This window comes from Ranitomeya variabilis, chromosome 4, assembly GCF_051348905.1.
Source record: "Ranitomeya variabilis isolate aRanVar5 chromosome 4, aRanVar5.hap1, whole genome shotgun sequence".
In the NCBI taxonomy this organism is placed as follows: domain Eukaryota; kingdom Metazoa; phylum Chordata; class Amphibia; order Anura; family Dendrobatidae; genus Ranitomeya; species Ranitomeya variabilis.
In genome coordinates, this window is record NC_135235.1 from 251,485,846 (window position 1) to 251,502,450 (window position 16,605).

At 48.0% G+C, this 16,605-nt stretch overlaps 1 protein-coding gene across 4 annotated transcripts in view; it reads right to left on the minus strand.

Annotated features, from left to right (window-relative positions):
* Positions 1-16,605, minus strand: part of LOC143764173 (gastrokine-2-like) — a 137,153-nt gene that overhangs the window by 44,688 nt on the left and 75,860 nt on the right. Inside the window, exons 1-2 of one of the 4 annotated variants that reach the window (XM_077249473.1) lie at positions 3,741-3,867; positions 3,228-3,395 (exon numbers count right to left, since the gene is read on the minus strand). The exons of 2 other annotated variants lie outside the window; for them this stretch is intronic. In XM_077249473.1, coding sequence (XP_077105588.1) covers positions 3,228-3,303 — 76 coding nt within the window. In that variant the 5' untranslated portion in view covers positions 3,304-3,395; positions 3,741-3,867. Of the gene's footprint in view, positions 1-3,227; positions 3,396-3,740; positions 3,949-16,605 lie in introns of those variants that run through there. One more of the 4 variants, XM_077249474.1, reaches the window with a different exon arrangement.

The following is a 16,605-nucleotide window of genomic DNA, read 5'->3' on the forward strand; positions in this document are numbered from 1 at the left end:
AATAGAGCTCACAATCAGTGGCGTAACTACAAAGTTATGGGCCCCGGTGCGAACTTTCAAATGGGGCCCCCCCACGCCAAAATATTTTCCTCCCAAATTCACATTTTCCCTATTAATTTCGCACACTATAGCTTTATTGCAAAGTTGTATAGTGTAACCTCAGTTGAATAACTATCCGGTGCCCCATCCTGGGATATATTTGTCCCCTGTACTACCATTGTTATGTAATGTATAAAAGAAAATAAACCATTATAATCATCAGGGGCTAACATAGAAGTCATGGGGCTCCATATAAGAAGTATAATGCACCCCCATAATCCTCCTTATAGTATAATACACTCCCCATAGTCCTCCTTATAGTATAATACACTCCCCATAGTCCTCCATATAGTATTGTACACTCCTCAGTCCTCCATATAGTATAATATACTCCTCATAGTCCTCCATATATTAAAATACACTCCTCATAGTGCTCCATATATCATAATACACTCCTCATAGTGCTCCATATAGTATAATACACTGCTCAGTCCTCCATATAGTATAATACACTGCTCAGTCCTCCATATAGTATAATACACTCCTCAGTCCTCCATATAGTATAATACACTGCTCATAGTGCTCCATATAGTATAATGCACCCCTCATAGTCCTCCATACAGTATAATACACTCCTCAGTCCTCCATTTTGTATTATACACTCCACATGGTCCTCCATATATTAAAATACACTGCTCAGTCCTCCATATAATATAATACACTCCTCATAGTGCTCCATATAGTATAATGCATCGCCATCGTCATCCATGTCGCACAATTCACTTCCCACAGTATAATGCACCCCATAGTTCTTTATATAGTATAATATATTCCAGATAGTCCTCGATTCAGTATAATGCAGCCCACACATAGTATAATGCAGCCACCCCAGAGTATAATGCAGCCACCCCACAGAGTATAATGCAGCCACCCCACAGAGTATACTGCAGCCCTGCCATACAATTCAATGTAACCCCCATAGAATATAATGCAGCCCCCCCTCATAGTATAATGCAGCCCCTCCATACAGGGGCAGTGAGAAAGACACGAGCAAATGGTGACAATGGGGCAGGGGAGAGGGCACAAGGGGGCTAGGGGAGACAGGCACAAGGGTAACATAGGGGGGCTAGGGAGCAAGGAAGACAGGCACTAGGGGACACATGGGGGCTAGGAGGCAGGGAGAAGGTTACAAGCGGACTAGTGGGCAAGGGAGACTGACACAAGGGGACAAGGGAAACTGACACAAGGGGACTAGTGGTCAAGGGAGCCTGACTCAAGGGGCACACGGGGACAAGTGGGCAAGGGAGACTGACACAAGGGGCACACGGGGACTAGTGGACAAGGGAGACTGGCACAAGGGGACAAAGGGACTAGTGGGCAAGGGAGACTGACACAAGGGGACACACGGGGACTAGTGGGCAAGGGAGACTGATACAAGGGGACTAGTGGGCAATGGAGACTGACACAAGGGGACACACGGGGACAAGGGACAAGCACAAGGGGAAAAGGAAGACAGGCACAAGGGGACACACAGGGACTAGTGGGCAAGAGAGACTGACACAAGGGGACACACGGGGACAAGGGATACAAGCACAAGGGGACACACAGAGACAAGTGGGAAAGGGAGACTGACACACAGGGACTAGTGGGCAAGGGAGACTGACACAAGCACAAGGGGACAAAGGAGACTGATACAAGCACAAGGGGACAAAGGAGACAGGTACATGGGGACACACAGGGACTAATGGGCAAGGGAGACTGGCACACGGGGGCAAGGGACACAAGCAGATATCACACACACACTACAGATATCACACACACACACATACTACAGATATCACACACACACACATACTACAGATATCACACACACACACACACACCACACACACTACAGATATCAGACACACACACACCAGATACCAGCTCATATACACAACTCACAATCTGCTCTCTGGTACAGGGGTGGCTGATGTAAACCTGCAGCTCCTCAGCTTCTCCTGACAAAAGCGGCTCTGTCCCGCACCTCCCCCCTGCTCTCGCCTTCTGTCCCAGGGCTGCAGAGCAGGAGAAGCTGTCTCACCGTGATGACTGGAGCTGCTTCCTGTCTTTCACGTGCCCCAGCTGCCCCCTCCTCCTAGATACGCCTCGGACTGTTGCCGTGCAGGAGGAATCTCCTGCACTGCAACATGGTTTTGGGTGCCTCTGACCTGCCAGGCCCCTGACCCGCCAAGCCCAGTCGCAGCGGCGACCGCTGCGACCACGGTAGATACGCCCCAGCTCACAATCTACCTGTAATAATTATAGGGGATAACTCAGGAGACTCTTTGCGTGGAACAAGACAACTACAGGACACAGTTTTATAGGTGGTAAAGTCTATATTATCACACGGTGATTCAAACAGGTGCAAAGAGAAACTCAAGTCCACAACACTTGGTGTAAATATTAAATGCAGCTTAGCAGTCTATAGAAAACTTCAGAGGAAAATGCAATCACGCAGACAGTCTATGAAGCACAATTATTCTTGAGGATACTTGACACAAATAAGTCCTTGCTTAGTCCAAAACACAGATAGATATGCTTTTAAGGCAGTTCAAATAATATCTTAGCTCAACCAGGGAGGCCTGGGTAATAGTCTCAGGTTCTTGCAGAGCAGCAACAGCTTACATGTCCAGCAAATGCAGATGGAAGTAAACACGAGCAGCAGATGAAGGAGGATTACTAGAACTGGTATATGCAGCAGGAACTCAGAGCAGAGTAGCAGGATAACCCCACAGGTTCACAGGAGCAGGTATATAGCCAGGGAGTCACCAGAGGTCAGGAGCTGGATCAGGGCCGGCTCCAGGTTTTTGAGGGCCCCGGGCGAAAGAGTCTCAGTGGGCCCTCCCCCTTTAACACATACCACGATTCATGATGCACAGATACAGCAGAGAAATATAGCTATAGTACAATGCCAGATTTCACTTCTTACATGAGTGATAGCTATTGTAAATTCTACAATACCATACAGCAGAGGGGTTTTATATAAGTCAACCCCCTATATGCCAATTATGCGAGAGCGATGCGCAAGCCTTGTATTGCATCAGTGTATATATACAGGATTCTTGCCCCTTGTGTCTCTATTCTTCCCCGTGTCTCCCATCCTGCCCCCTGCTGCTTTCAGTGAAAAAAAAAAACTGTCTACTTACATGGCCGCGCTCCTGCGGCGATGATCCCTCCACGCAATTCAACTGCGTACTTGCTGGCAGATGACAATGATATCATACACTGGCGATGTGCGCACAGACGTCACCTGCCAGCCGCTGATTGGCTGGCGGCTTTTAACCATTCAATGAAGAGTGTTTGCGCTTATCCTCCTATGGAATTAAAACGATTTAATGCAAATAGGGTTAAAACACTTAAAACATATAAGACCATATGTAGGTTACGGCAGATACCAGTCAGTAGCTTAAATAAATTAAAATGTAGGTTAGATTGGCGGTCAGGTAGAGAGATGACTAGTAGCAGGCAGTAATTGGCCACAGACCACTGTACATTAGGGTTAGTGTCCCATAGATGGTGCATTTAGCATGAGAGATCCACTTCTAAAGTGCACTGGTGCAGACTCCAAAAAATAGATAGCTGTATACAGCAAGGAAGAGGTCAGGGTTTTCTCTAACCACTATTAGCAAGGCAATAAAAAGTTGGAGGAGGGGCAGTACCTTTGTCTTTGTAGCAAAATCCCCTCTGTGTTCTGTAAATTGTATTCCTGACATAGTAAGAAGATGTTGCAGTCTAGATAAGACTGATGGATGGGAGTGCTGTCCCGCTGGTGAGAGCTGCTCCGTGTGACTTGCTCCAGTGGTCCGCAGTAAGCCGGTCACGGTGTGTAAGTGCAGCATCCTGAGAGCAAGTGTAGGACCTGCGTGACGTCAGTCGGCACATGATGCCCATGTGACCACACCACAGCATGTACAGGATGTGATGAGGACCAAACCACTTTCCGACGCCGGGTTCCTTCTTCAGCTTTTAACTGTAGTGTTTAACTGAATCCTGCCGCTGGGGCCCGATGAGCAGAGGGGGCCCGATGCGGGCCCCCTCTACTCATCGGGCCCCATACGCCAGTCAGGGCAGTAATGCCCTGATGGCGGCCCTGATCCCAGACAGCGTGAGTGGGCCAACCCATCTCACCACTTGCCCGGGTACAACGGGTGCTGACGCCGGCCCTGAGCTGGATGCAAGGCAGAATACTCTAGCACAGACTGAAGGCTGGGGTGGAGTTTTATAGCAGGAAGACACAGTGCACATGAGACCAAAGATGCCATCTTGGAAAAGGGCAGTAATGCACAAAAAGGTAATAAAAAATGTTCAGAGTCCTGACATTACTCCCTCCTTAGAAGAGGCCTCAGGACGATCCTGGACCTGGTTTCTCAGGGAATCTCTGATGGAAACGAGAAATCTTGTGTTGGGCATTGATGTTTTCCACAGGTTCCCAAGAGTCTTCCTCAGGGGGATATCCCTGCCATCTTATCAGATATTGGAGCCGATTCCTGCAAATCCTGGAATCAACAATTTCCTCCACCACAAATTGTTCTTGCCCATCAATCACCACAGGCTGCGGAGGTGGCACAACACGTCCCTGGAAGGTATTAGGAGATACAGTCTTTAGTAAAGATACATAAAAAATTGGGTGTACCTTCATAGTCCTAGGCAGCTTCAGCCGGCAGGCCACAGAGCTCACAATACCGTTGATCTTGAAAGGGCCAATGAATTTCTGTCCAAGTTTTTGTGAAGGAACGTTTAACTTCAGATTCTTAGTTGCTAACCACACGGAATCTCCTACCTTGAACATGGGTGCAGGTTTACGGAATCTATCAGTCGATCTCTTATAACGTTCTTGAGCTGTGGTTAGGGATTCATTCAGAACCTCCAGATTTTGCCTCATCGCAGTCAGCCTTTCCTCCACTGCTGGAACCAGAGAATTAATTGGAGACCTAGGTAAGATACACGGATGATAACCCAGATTGGCAAAGAAAGGTGTAAATTTAGTGGAGGCGCTCTGAGAATTGTTATATGAAAATTCGGCTAATGGCAGCAACTCCAACAAATCATCCTGGAGATGGCTGACAAAGCATCTTAGATACTGTTCCAGCGTCTGGTTGGTACGCTCAGTCTGACCATTTGTCTGGGGATGGTAAGCGGAAGAGAGACAGACATTAATATTAAGTGCAGAGCAAAACCCCTTCCAGAATCTTGAAGTGAACTGCACTCCACGGTCAGAGATGATCTCATCTGGAACCCCATGCAACCGAAAGACATTCTGTATAACCAAGTTCACTGTATATTTAGCTGAGGGGAGGCCGGTGCACAGAACAAAATGAGCAGCTTTAGTCAGGCGATCAACTACCACCATGATTGTATTCATGCCCCCCGATGTAGGCAGCTCCACAATAAAGTCCATTGATATAGACCCCCAAGGGCGGGACGGAACAGGTAATGGTTGTAGAAGACCCGTAGGTGCCACATGAGGAGTCTTGTAACGAGCACATACCTCGCAAGAGAGAACATAGTCCTTGGTATCCTTCAGGCAAGTTGGCCACCAGAAGAATCGGCTCAGGAACTCTTGTGTCTTCTGTACCCCCCTGTGACCAGCCAACTTGGAGTCATGTACCAACTTGAGGATCTGCAGACGGACGACCTCAGGGACGTAGATACATCGATCTATGAACCACATGCCACCCTTAAAGACAAGATTAATATCCACAGATGGGTTGGCCAGAAATACATCACCTTCATAGGCCTCCTTGCACTCTTTCCACAAGTCCTATTTAAATTAGGAGACAAAGAGGAAATTAAAATGATACAGCATGAATTGAAGCATAAAATAAAGGTGGCCCAGGAAGCCTTCAGAATTAAACTTGAAAAGAAACTGTCCCACAATAATACCAGGGAGGTTTGGTCAGGAATGAAATTACTGACTGGGCTTAAGGTGAGGTCTGAACATGATGGAGGAAAACTCGACAAGGCTAATGAGATGAACGAGTATTTCAATAGGTTTAGCAGTACATGTGTACTGCCAACTGATAGTGGATGGGAATTGGGTGCAAATTCTGCAACATCGATATTGGAGGACGAGCAGACTAATTTTAGAGTATCCGAAAATGATGTGAGGAGGCAGTTTAAGTCACTTAACATTGGTAAAGCTGCAGGACCTGATGGACTCAGTCCACGTGTCCTTAAAGTGTGTGCAGACCAGCTGTGTACTGTCTTTACACTCCTATTTAATGGAAGTCTACAAACACAGAGGGTACCTGTGTTATGGAAAACTTCCTGTCTGGTGCCGGTACCCAAGACTTCTTCTCCTGCAACCCTAAATGACTATCGTCCTGTAGCCTTAACATCTCACGCTATGAAGGCCTTGGAAAGATTAGTGCTTGCTCACTTAAGACCAAGGGTCAATGCTTTTATCGATCCCCTTCAGTTTGCTTACCGACATAGATTGGGGGTGGATGATGCTATTCTTTCTCCGTTACATAGTGTACATTCATTTCTGGAGATTGACGGAACCATGGTGCGAGCGATGTTCTTCGATTTCTCGAGTGCATTTAACTCCCTGCAGCCACTTTTACTACACAAAAAGATGACTGATATGAAGGTTGAGGAGGGGATGAGAAATTGGATAACTGACTACCTATCAGATCGGCCACAGTTTGTACAGATCGGAGCAGTTGTGTCAAGCAGATTATTGAGCAGTGTAGGTGCCCCCCAGGGAACGGTGCTTGCGCCCTTTCTTTTCACACTGTATACTTCAGACTTTCAGTATAAATCTGATCTTTGCCACCTTCAAAAATTTTCGGATGACTCCGTGGTTGTGGGATGCATTAGGGGAGATCAGGGGGATGAGGAATACAGAAGGGTGGTGTCGAATTTCGTGGATTGGTGCAATGGTAACTATCTACAACTAAATGTTAAGAAAACTAAGGAGTTGGTGGCCATCTATAGCAGGACAAAGATGGAATGCTTACCGATCACTATTGCTGGTCAGGAGGTAGAGCAGGTGGAGAGTTACAAATATTTGGGGGTCCATTTGGATAGCAAACTGGACTGGAGATGCCACTCAGAGTTTGTCTACAAGAAGGGGATGAGCAGATTGTATTTCCTAAGGAAACTGAGGTCTTTTAATGTGTGCAGCAAAATGTTAGAAATGTTCTACCAGTCTGTAGTGGCAAGTGGCATCTTTTTTGCAATCATATGCTGTGGTAGTAGTGTGCGGGCCTCTGGTGCTAATAAGCTGAATAAGATTATCAAGAAGGCAAGTTCTGCTGTGGGCTGCAATCTGGACTCTTTTGAGGAGGTAGTGGAGAGAAGAACTCTGAAAAAGTGTATGGCAATTATGAACAATAATGCACATCCATTATATGAGCTATTCATGAGACAGAAGAGCACCTTCAGTAACCGGCTAATACTTCTGAGGTGTAAGAAGGAAAAATATAGGAAATCGTTTGTGCCAACTGCTATGGGAATGTACAACAATAACATTAGGGTTAAATCATCAAGGTGAATGTCTACTTTATTTCTCTACATTTCAGTTCACTCGTTGTGTATGTCCTATTCTAATGTATAATGTATAATGTTCTTCTGTCAACTCCACTGTCATTTAAATTAAACAATTCATTTATGATTTTTATGATTTAAGTTGTGCTGCTGTGATACCATAATTTCCCACGGGATCAATAAAGTGTATCGTATCGTATCGTAAGTCCTGATCGTGGATAACTCCGATGAAATTAGCATCAGATAGAATGGTCTTGGACGGGGCTCCAGATACGGAATCCGCAGCATGGATTCGGGATAAAGCATCAGCCTTCCCATTACGAGAACCTGGACGGTACGAGATAACAAAGTTAAATTGATTTAAAAATAAGTTCCAACGAGCCTGACGAGGAGAAAGACATCTAGCGGATCTAAGGAACTCTAAATTGCGATGGTCAGTTAGTACTATGATCTGTTGTGCAGCTCCTTGCAGATGATGCCTCCATTCTTTGAAAGCCGCAATAATAGCCAGCAATTCCTTGTCTCCCACGTCGTAATTCTTCTCTGCTGAGGTTAGTGGAGCGCCCCCAGACGCAGGGCCGCGGGGTACTCGGTACCGGGCCTCTCTGTCTCAGTTCTGGGGTTGTCACGGTCGCTAGACCCGGTCCGTGACCCTGCTAAGGGGCGTCCAATGAAAGGTGTAGGTGGTGGTGCATGGTGCAGTTCGCGGTGAATAACGAAGACACAGGGTTGCAGTCTCTTTACCTTTTTACTGAAGGCTTCAAGATCCTCAATCCGGAGTACGGTTAACAGGGCTGTCCGAGACCGGCCGGTCTGATGGCACCTCCAGAGTTCCCTTTGCAGGTGGAAATCTGTGCCTTCCTTCTAGCGCCTGTGTGTTGTAGTACTTCCCTGCTGAGCACCACGGGATAGTCCTCACAACTGTTGTGTCTGTTTCTGATGTTCTTTCCCACAACGTATGTCTGTTCTGATGTTCTTCGCCGTCCCCCAGATGATATGGCTAGGACGCACCCGTATGACAGGTAGGCCTGGAGTTCTTCCGGGACCCTAGTGACGCCCCTCTCCCACAGTTGCCCCCTATGTCTGCTTAGGTGATTTAGGTGAGACAGCCAACCTATAATTAACTGTCCTGCCGTTGATTTGAAGTAATGCTTGGAGCCCAATACTTCCTCGGCGTTCCGGCCACCGGCAACGCGCCTCAGTAGGATGTTGCCTCGATCTTACAGCACGACTCCTACTGGTGTTATCTCCTTTTTTCTATGATCTCGTTTCTCACTCTTCACAATAAACCTCGCTTCTTGTCCTTTCTTGAGATACCGCCGCGATGTAGTGCAGGCGCGGTTCCTTAACGTTCTCTCTTGTTCGCTAGGCCTCTGTCAGGATCCCACCCCTGACAGGGACCCCCCTGAATCTTCCCCTGCAACACCCTCTGCCACAGGATGTTGCCTGGTTCCAACCCAGTCAGCTTCTGTCTAACTTTCTATCCAACCCCCAGTTTTACCAGATTGGAGGCTAGACTATGAAGTGTATTGGTGTCTGTGATACCTGGTCAGGTGAACTCCTTAAGTGCCATCAGACGTACCATCACTCCCCTTAGATATTTTAAATAACACACTATAAATAACTTTTACTACCCAGCTGGGTATTCTACTAAGTGCAAATTCTGAACAATAATTTAACTTTGCCTCTAAGGACGTATAAGCTGGATCCACTAAAGGCTTACTATAAAACTCCTAAAATATAAATTAACTTTTCTTCATTTCTCTCTTCTAAGTGCAACACCTTCTTCTTGATTTGTCTTATGCAGGACCGCCTGTCTATCTGCCCAGGCCTACTGCCTCTTTTCTTAGCACAGGACTACTGAGCCATCTCTCTATGGCTCCTAGGAGGACTCACCCACTAACCTCTACGGGTTCACTTCCTGTCCTCAATTTCTAGCAACATTATCAAACATTTTCTATAACTAACTAGCTGGCTACATATAACTTGTTATGTAAAACATTATTCACTTTCTCTTAAGGCAACATTGTATATTAGGTGCAACTGGTGAACTTCTCCTTTAAGAGGGGACCAAGTCTCTTCGAGGTAGTGCAACTGCTCAAGTTGCAAGTCCGTGTAAGGCAGGAACTCCTATACTGTTTCCAGGAACAGTGTCTTCGCAAAGAGTTCTCTTTTTTTATAAAACCAGTAGGGGGCACCCTTAATAGGGTGCGAACTATTTACATCACAGTTTGTGAACCATTCACCGTTCATGATTCAGCAGTCTTTTCCAAATAGGGGGTTTAAAGGAGCAAAAAGGGAAAACAAAAGCAAAAATAAAAGTAATAGGGATCCCGGGTAAACAAAGGGATCCCTTTAAGAACAACCCTGGTCGGGTATTAGCAGCAAAAAGCAGGGAAAACTAACAGTTAACTATTTACATACTCGTGGTTCCGAGGTTTATCTTTACAGGAGGTTACACTGCATCAGCTGGTGACGGACACTCGCCGGCCGGTAAGGCTGCGGTCCTCTGTCTTCGGCGGATGCAGGATCAGTATCATTGGTCGGTCTCCCAGGCGTAGTCAGACCACCCGGTGTCTGGATTCGAATGTCGGCTGTAGTTGCAAGTTCAGTAGCGGCGATAATACACACCATGGCGACAGTAGCGGCGTTGGTCAAATCCGGGTTAGTCGGAGTCGGGACAACAGGTGGCTCTACTACAGGCTCGCATCGTTGGACGTCTCGACCGCACCACCCCTGCGCACTCCGGTGGCGAGTGTAGGTCACATGGTCCCCCTTACATGGTAGTTGCTTGTCACATCTATTGCGGAACGGGGTTTTCACATTGTAGCTGGTAAAGAAGATTTCAGTCGGCAGTCCCGGTTCTTGTATGGAGCCCCAACCCCGCTTCGGGTGAAAGGCTAGTACAGTCCCCTGCCTTACCGAGTTCCTCTTATTGTGTTCAGTCTTTGGTCTTTGTACTTTTGGTGGGTCATTTGGTTCTGTCTCTTTTTGGTTCTGCCATTGTAGAATTAAGCATTGCTTATACTGTTCCCAAGTGAGCGCAGCAATGCTGAGGCCCTCCTGCCTGGCCCCGTCTGGCCCAATCCGTGGGGTGTCCCACTGAAAGATCACCCCCTCTGAGCTCACATCTAGCGGTTTCCCCATCGTGGTTGGTAACGGAGGCACCAGCTTCTCCATGGTGCCTGGGGTTAGCACTACCAGCTCAGCGGTGAAAACTCGGCTATTGTCGGGCTGGGGAGCGGTCACGGGAGCAGGGTCGGTAGGGAGAGCAGGATCGGTCGGGGGAGCAGGGATGCTTTCCATACCTGCGTCTGATGTGATTCCACCGATGTCGATCTGTTCCGTTGACAAGGACACTGGAATCAGCTGCAGCCCGGACCGCGGTTCCTCCAGGGCGGCCTCCTGGCACAGCTCCGACTTCCATTGCTTCGCATCGGCTGGCTCCATGCTTGGGATAGGCTGGCTCGGCTCCGCCGCCTGTAGCTCCGAGAGGTCCGGATCCTCCAGCTGCGGTGGGTTTAGGTCCGTCTCCGGTGGATGAGGACAGGCCGGGATCACTTCGCCGTCGCTCGGGGACTCGCTGGTCGCCATCCCTGCTCCGGGATCTCCGGTGACACATGCACGTTGCCCCTCCATTTTCTGAGGGCGTAGCTTCTTCTTCCTCTCGTTCCCGCCGTTGCAAATCAGGGGGCGGTTCTCCTCTGCTTCTGGGCAGGTCGTCATCTCGTAACAGTGGTCGGAGGGGGCGGTTGCTGCTTCTGGCGCCATTTTGATAATCTCCTCCCATGGCACACCCTTCTTCTTCTTCTGCGCTCCCCGCGGCGTTGCAATGGCGGCGGTTTTGGCGGGAACTTTTGGCGGCAAGTGGCAATTCACAGTCTTTGCAATAAATCACAGTTCAAGCACAATTCAGTCACAATTCCAAGGCACACATGACCTGATTCTTCAGGCGTAAGTAGATCCTGTTCGTGACGCCAAGTTTGGAGCGCCCCCAGATGCAGGGCCGCGGGGTACTCGGTACCGGGCCTCTCTGTCTCAGTTCTGGGGTTGTCACGGTCGCTAGACCCGGTCCGTGACCCTGCTAAGGGGCGTCCAATGAAAGGTGTAGGTGGTGGTGCATGGTGCAGTTCGCGGTGAATAACGAGGACACAGGGTTGCAGTCTCTTTACCTCTTTACTGAAGGCTTCAAGATCCTCAATCCGGAGTACGGTTAACAGGGCTGTCCGAGACCGGCCGGTCTGATGGCACCTCCAGAATTCCCTTTGCAGGTGGAAATCTGTGCCTTCCTTCTAGCGCCTGTGTGTTGTAGTACTTCCCTGCTGAGCACCACGGGATAGTCCTCACAACTGTTGTGTCTGTTTCTGATGTTCTTTCCCATAACCTATGTCTGTTCTGATGTTCTTCTCCGTCCCCCAGATTATATGGCTAGGACGCACCCGTATGATGGGTAGGCCTGGAGTTCTTCCGGGACCCTAGTGACGCCCCTCTCCCACAGTTGCCCCCTATGTCTGCTTAGGTGATTTAGGTGAGACAGCCAACCTATAATTAACTGTCCTGCCGTTAGTTTGAAGTAATGCTTGGAGCCCAATACTTCCTCGGCGTTCCGGCCACCGGCAACGCGCCTCAGTAGGATGTTGCCTCGATCTTACAGCACGACTCCTACTGGTGTTATCTCCTTTTTGCTATGATCTCGTTTCTCACTCTTCACAATAAACCTCGCTTCTTGTCCTTTCTTGAGATACCGCCGCGATGTAGTGCAGGCGCAGTTCCTTAACGTTCTCTCTTGTTCGCTAGGCCTCTGTCAGGATCCCACCCCTGACAGGGACCCCCCTGAATCTTCCTCTGCAACACCCTCTGCCACAGGATGTTGCCTGGTTCCTACCCAGTCTGCTTCTGTCTAACTTTCTATCCAACCCCCAGTTTTACCAGATTGTGAGGAGTGGCCTAATACATAGTGCCCTTTGCTCCCCCTGGAGGCCAGATTATGAAGTGTATTGGTGTCTGTGATACCTGGTCAGGTGAACTCCTTAAGTGCCATCAGACGTACCATCACTCCCCTTAGTGGCGGAGCATCAGTACTGCAACGACCAGGACTCTGAGGCGCTGCACTAGTCTACGGGAAAAGAAAGCACAAAGATGTAGCAGACCCTTCTCTCCAGTTCTTTGGGAGAGAATAGCCCCCAAAGCATTATCAGAAGCGTCCACCTCCACAATGAAAGGTTGTGTTGGATCTGGGTGTATCAACAGTGGTGCTGATGTGAAACAGATCTTAAGCCGATCAAAAGCTTCTTGAGCCTGTGATGACCACTTAAAGGGCTTTTCCTTTTTTTTCAAGGAAGTAATGGGACGGACAATATCAGAAAAATTTCGAATGAAGCGTCTGTAGAAATTTGCAAAACCAATAAAACGTTGGACCTCCTTAACGTTCTTGGGTACCGGCCAGTCAAGGATAGCCTGAATCTTACCAGATTCCATGTTCAGCCCCTGGGGAGAGATGATATAACCTAAGAACTGTATCTCAGAACGATGGAACTCGCATTTCTCCGGCTTAATATACAGATGGTTCTCTTTCAGACGTCTTAAAACAGTTTTGACATGTTCTTCATGTTCCTGTAGAGAGTCAGAAAAGATTAGTATATCGTCCAAATAGATCACTACAAACTGGTCCAACAAATCTCTGAAAATGTCATTAGCAAGGTGTTGAAATGTTGTAGGGGCGTTACAAAGCCCGAAGGGCATCACAAGAGATTCAAACTGTCCATACCGGCATCTGAATGCTGTCTTCCACTCATCCCCTGGACGAATACGCACCAAATTATAAGCCCCACGAAGATCCAGTTTAGAGAACACCTTTCCAGTAATTCGGGAATCAGAGGCAAAGGGAAATGGTTTCGTACGGTTACCTTATTGAGTTCTCGATAGTCAACACAGGGTCTCAGGGTCCCATCCTTCTTCTTTACAAAAAAGATAGGTGCCCCTGCTGGTGAGGAAGAAGGACGTATGAAGCCTTTGGCCAGATTTTCATCAATATACTCTTTTAAGGCTTGAAGCTCAGGTGCCGCCAAAGGATATACGTTACCAAAAGGAATGGCTGCCTCGGGAAGCAGCTCAATGGGACAGTCATAATGCCTGTGTGGAGGAAGCTGATCTGCATTCTTCTTGTCACAGATGTCAGAGAACTCTTTATAAGCTGGAGGTAAAGAAAATACCTGTACATGTGGTTCCGTAGTCGTGGACTCAGAGACAGCTTCTGTTAACGCTGAGTTGCTCCTTGTTGAAAAGATAATCTCCTTGGTCTCCCAGTTGATAATTGGGTTCTGAGAACGCAACCAAGGAATGCCTAAAATCACAGGAAAATGAGGAGAAGAAATTAGCAGGAAAGAAAGTTGCTCCTGATGATTAGGCTCCAACAAAATTTCAAGGGGTACAGTCTCCTGATCCACAGGCCCAGAGATTAAAGGTGACCCATCCACTATTTCCATGGTAATTGGAGAGGCTCTTTGCTAAATTTCAATACCATGTTCCTTGGCAAATGCAATATCCATGAAATTGCCACCTGCACCAGAGTCAATCATAGCTGAACTGGAAATCCACTGTCCTGAACACAGGATCTTAATAGGGAGAGAACAGTGAGAGTTCTTTTCCTTCAGCTCCTTGGTGGGTGAAGTCATAGAAAGTGAATGGAATACAGCGTTTAAAGGCAGGCTACATTCAGAGATGTCAGATTCATCATCACAGTTGTCATACTCCCCTACTGCTGCTAGCACCTTGTTAGGCCGTCTAGGACACTTAGGACAATTGATCAAGAAGTGGTCAGACTGCCCGCAGTAGAAACATAGACTTTCATGAAGGCGATGCTCCCGGCGCTCATTGATCTCGCGCCTCTGAACGGAATCAATTTGCATGGGCACCTCCTCCACCTCCCGAGATGTTTTACCTGCAGGCTCTTTTGAAGGAATTTCCTTTAAATGGTTCTCCTGATCTTTGGGCGTCGCCGATTATAGCTTCTGTCTTATCCGTAGTTATTTCGGTCCGGAGTGGAGAGCTGGTTGTTGGAGAATCGTTGCTGGTGGTGTATTTTCCTTTGTCTTATTTACTCCTTCCTATATTTGTATTTATTTTGCCCTGCACCTTTATAGTGTATTCCTGATTGACTGCGGCGTGGTGTATATTTTCCTTTATCCTTGTTTGTTCTAATTGTGGGTATTGGTCAATTGCATTCACTGGGTGGTGGGCGGTGGTGTTCAGTCTAGGGCTGAATCAGGAATCAGGGTGAGGGTGGAGGCCTGAACATGCACACCTTCAGTGTAAACTTCAGGTAGAGGGTCAGACAGGGTTACCCTAGTCTGAGGGAAATTGCAGGGGCCCGGGTTATTAGCTCTCGCCATCCTTGTATCCCCGTGACACCTGGTTAATAGTCTCAGGTTAATGCAAAGCAGCAGCAGCTTACATGTCCAGCAAATGCAGGTGGAAGTAAACACGAGCAGCAGATGAAGGAGGATTACTGGAAACTTGTGTATGCAGCAGGAACTCAGAGCAGAGTAGCAGGATCACCACACAGGTTCACAGGAGCAGGTGTATAGCCAGGGAGTAATCAGAGATCAGGAGCTGGATGCAAGGCAGAATACTCTAGCACAGACTGAAGGCTGGGGTGGAGTTTTATAGCAGGAAGACACAGTGCACATGAGACCAAAGACACCATCTTGGAAAAGGGCAGTAATGCACAAAAGGTAAAAAATGTTCAGAGTCCTGACAGTAATCTTGGGCTGCTCTTTTATCTCGATTCTTGAATCCTCATGTCCGCATGCTCGGTTGGTTATTATTCACTATGAGGGGTTGGTTTCTGACCTGATATAAGCCTATTTTCGGATGGGGCTTACATCTAACAAGGAACTGGTGGCAGCATACCATACTGTGTTAATGAGGAACTCTGGCAGTGATGGCTGGAAGGTTTACATATATATCCCCTCTCACTGGGAGCTCCTCAATAACTCATACCTATAAGGGAAGCCTTTCTGGCGACTATTTGCCCTTGGTTCAGTTCCCTGACTGACCTGGGGTAAGTGGTGGCGCCAGAGAGCCTTTCACTCCTGGGTCATTCTCTCCTCTCCCCAGAGGTGAGTGAAGTCGACACACCCTTTCCTCTGTTCGATCCGTCACACCACTCTACTACATTATTGGGTTTTCAATTGTCACGGGGTTACAGTAAGGGTGAAGGGTGCCTTAGCTCTGTATGATACTCCTGACTCCCATGAGGCAGCCATGTCTCTGGCAATCCGGGTTGATCGCCGTCTTCACCAGAGACATAGAGAGTCACTGTTGTGTGCGGGAGGTCCGGGGTCGAGGGAGGTCAGCACTGAGCCTACTGAGGAACCCATGAAGGTGGGGGTGGCACCTCACTCTGGTAAATTGTCTGTTGTCTGGCGTAAAGGGAAGAGTGTTTCTTCTGTGGTAAAAAGGGCTATTTTGTGGGTACTTGTCCCTCCTGACCACACAGTGAGCAACTGCCGGAAAACTAGATGGCCTGGGTTGCGGGGAAGTTTGCAACCTGGGTGTACTTATCACCTCTGTGGGTAAGACACAGTTTTTTCTACCCGCCGTAATCCACGTGGGTGGAATTAAAGTGGACATTTCTGCATTTCTGGACAGTGGGGAGGGGTTTAATTTGATCGACGCTAGGTTCGTCCAGGTCCAGGGCCTCATCCCACATACTCTGTCCAGAACCATACCCATAATCGCCATTGACTCTGTGTGACGAGATGGGTGGGAGACATTGAGAACTGTGGACGAACACCGCCATCCACTGGACCAAAGTAGCTACCCACTTCCCATCAGTTAACCCGGATTATGGCAATCAGAGCGACCGACGGCTGATGACTATGAGCAAGATCAATTTATTTGGCAACAAATAATCTAAGAAATGTTGAAAGAGCTCTTGGCCATGCAATGGCAAGTTTAAGGAGAGCTGGGAAGTAGAAGAGAGAACCAGGCTCCAAGTGCTGCTGAAGCGCCGGGTCCAGAACTACTGGG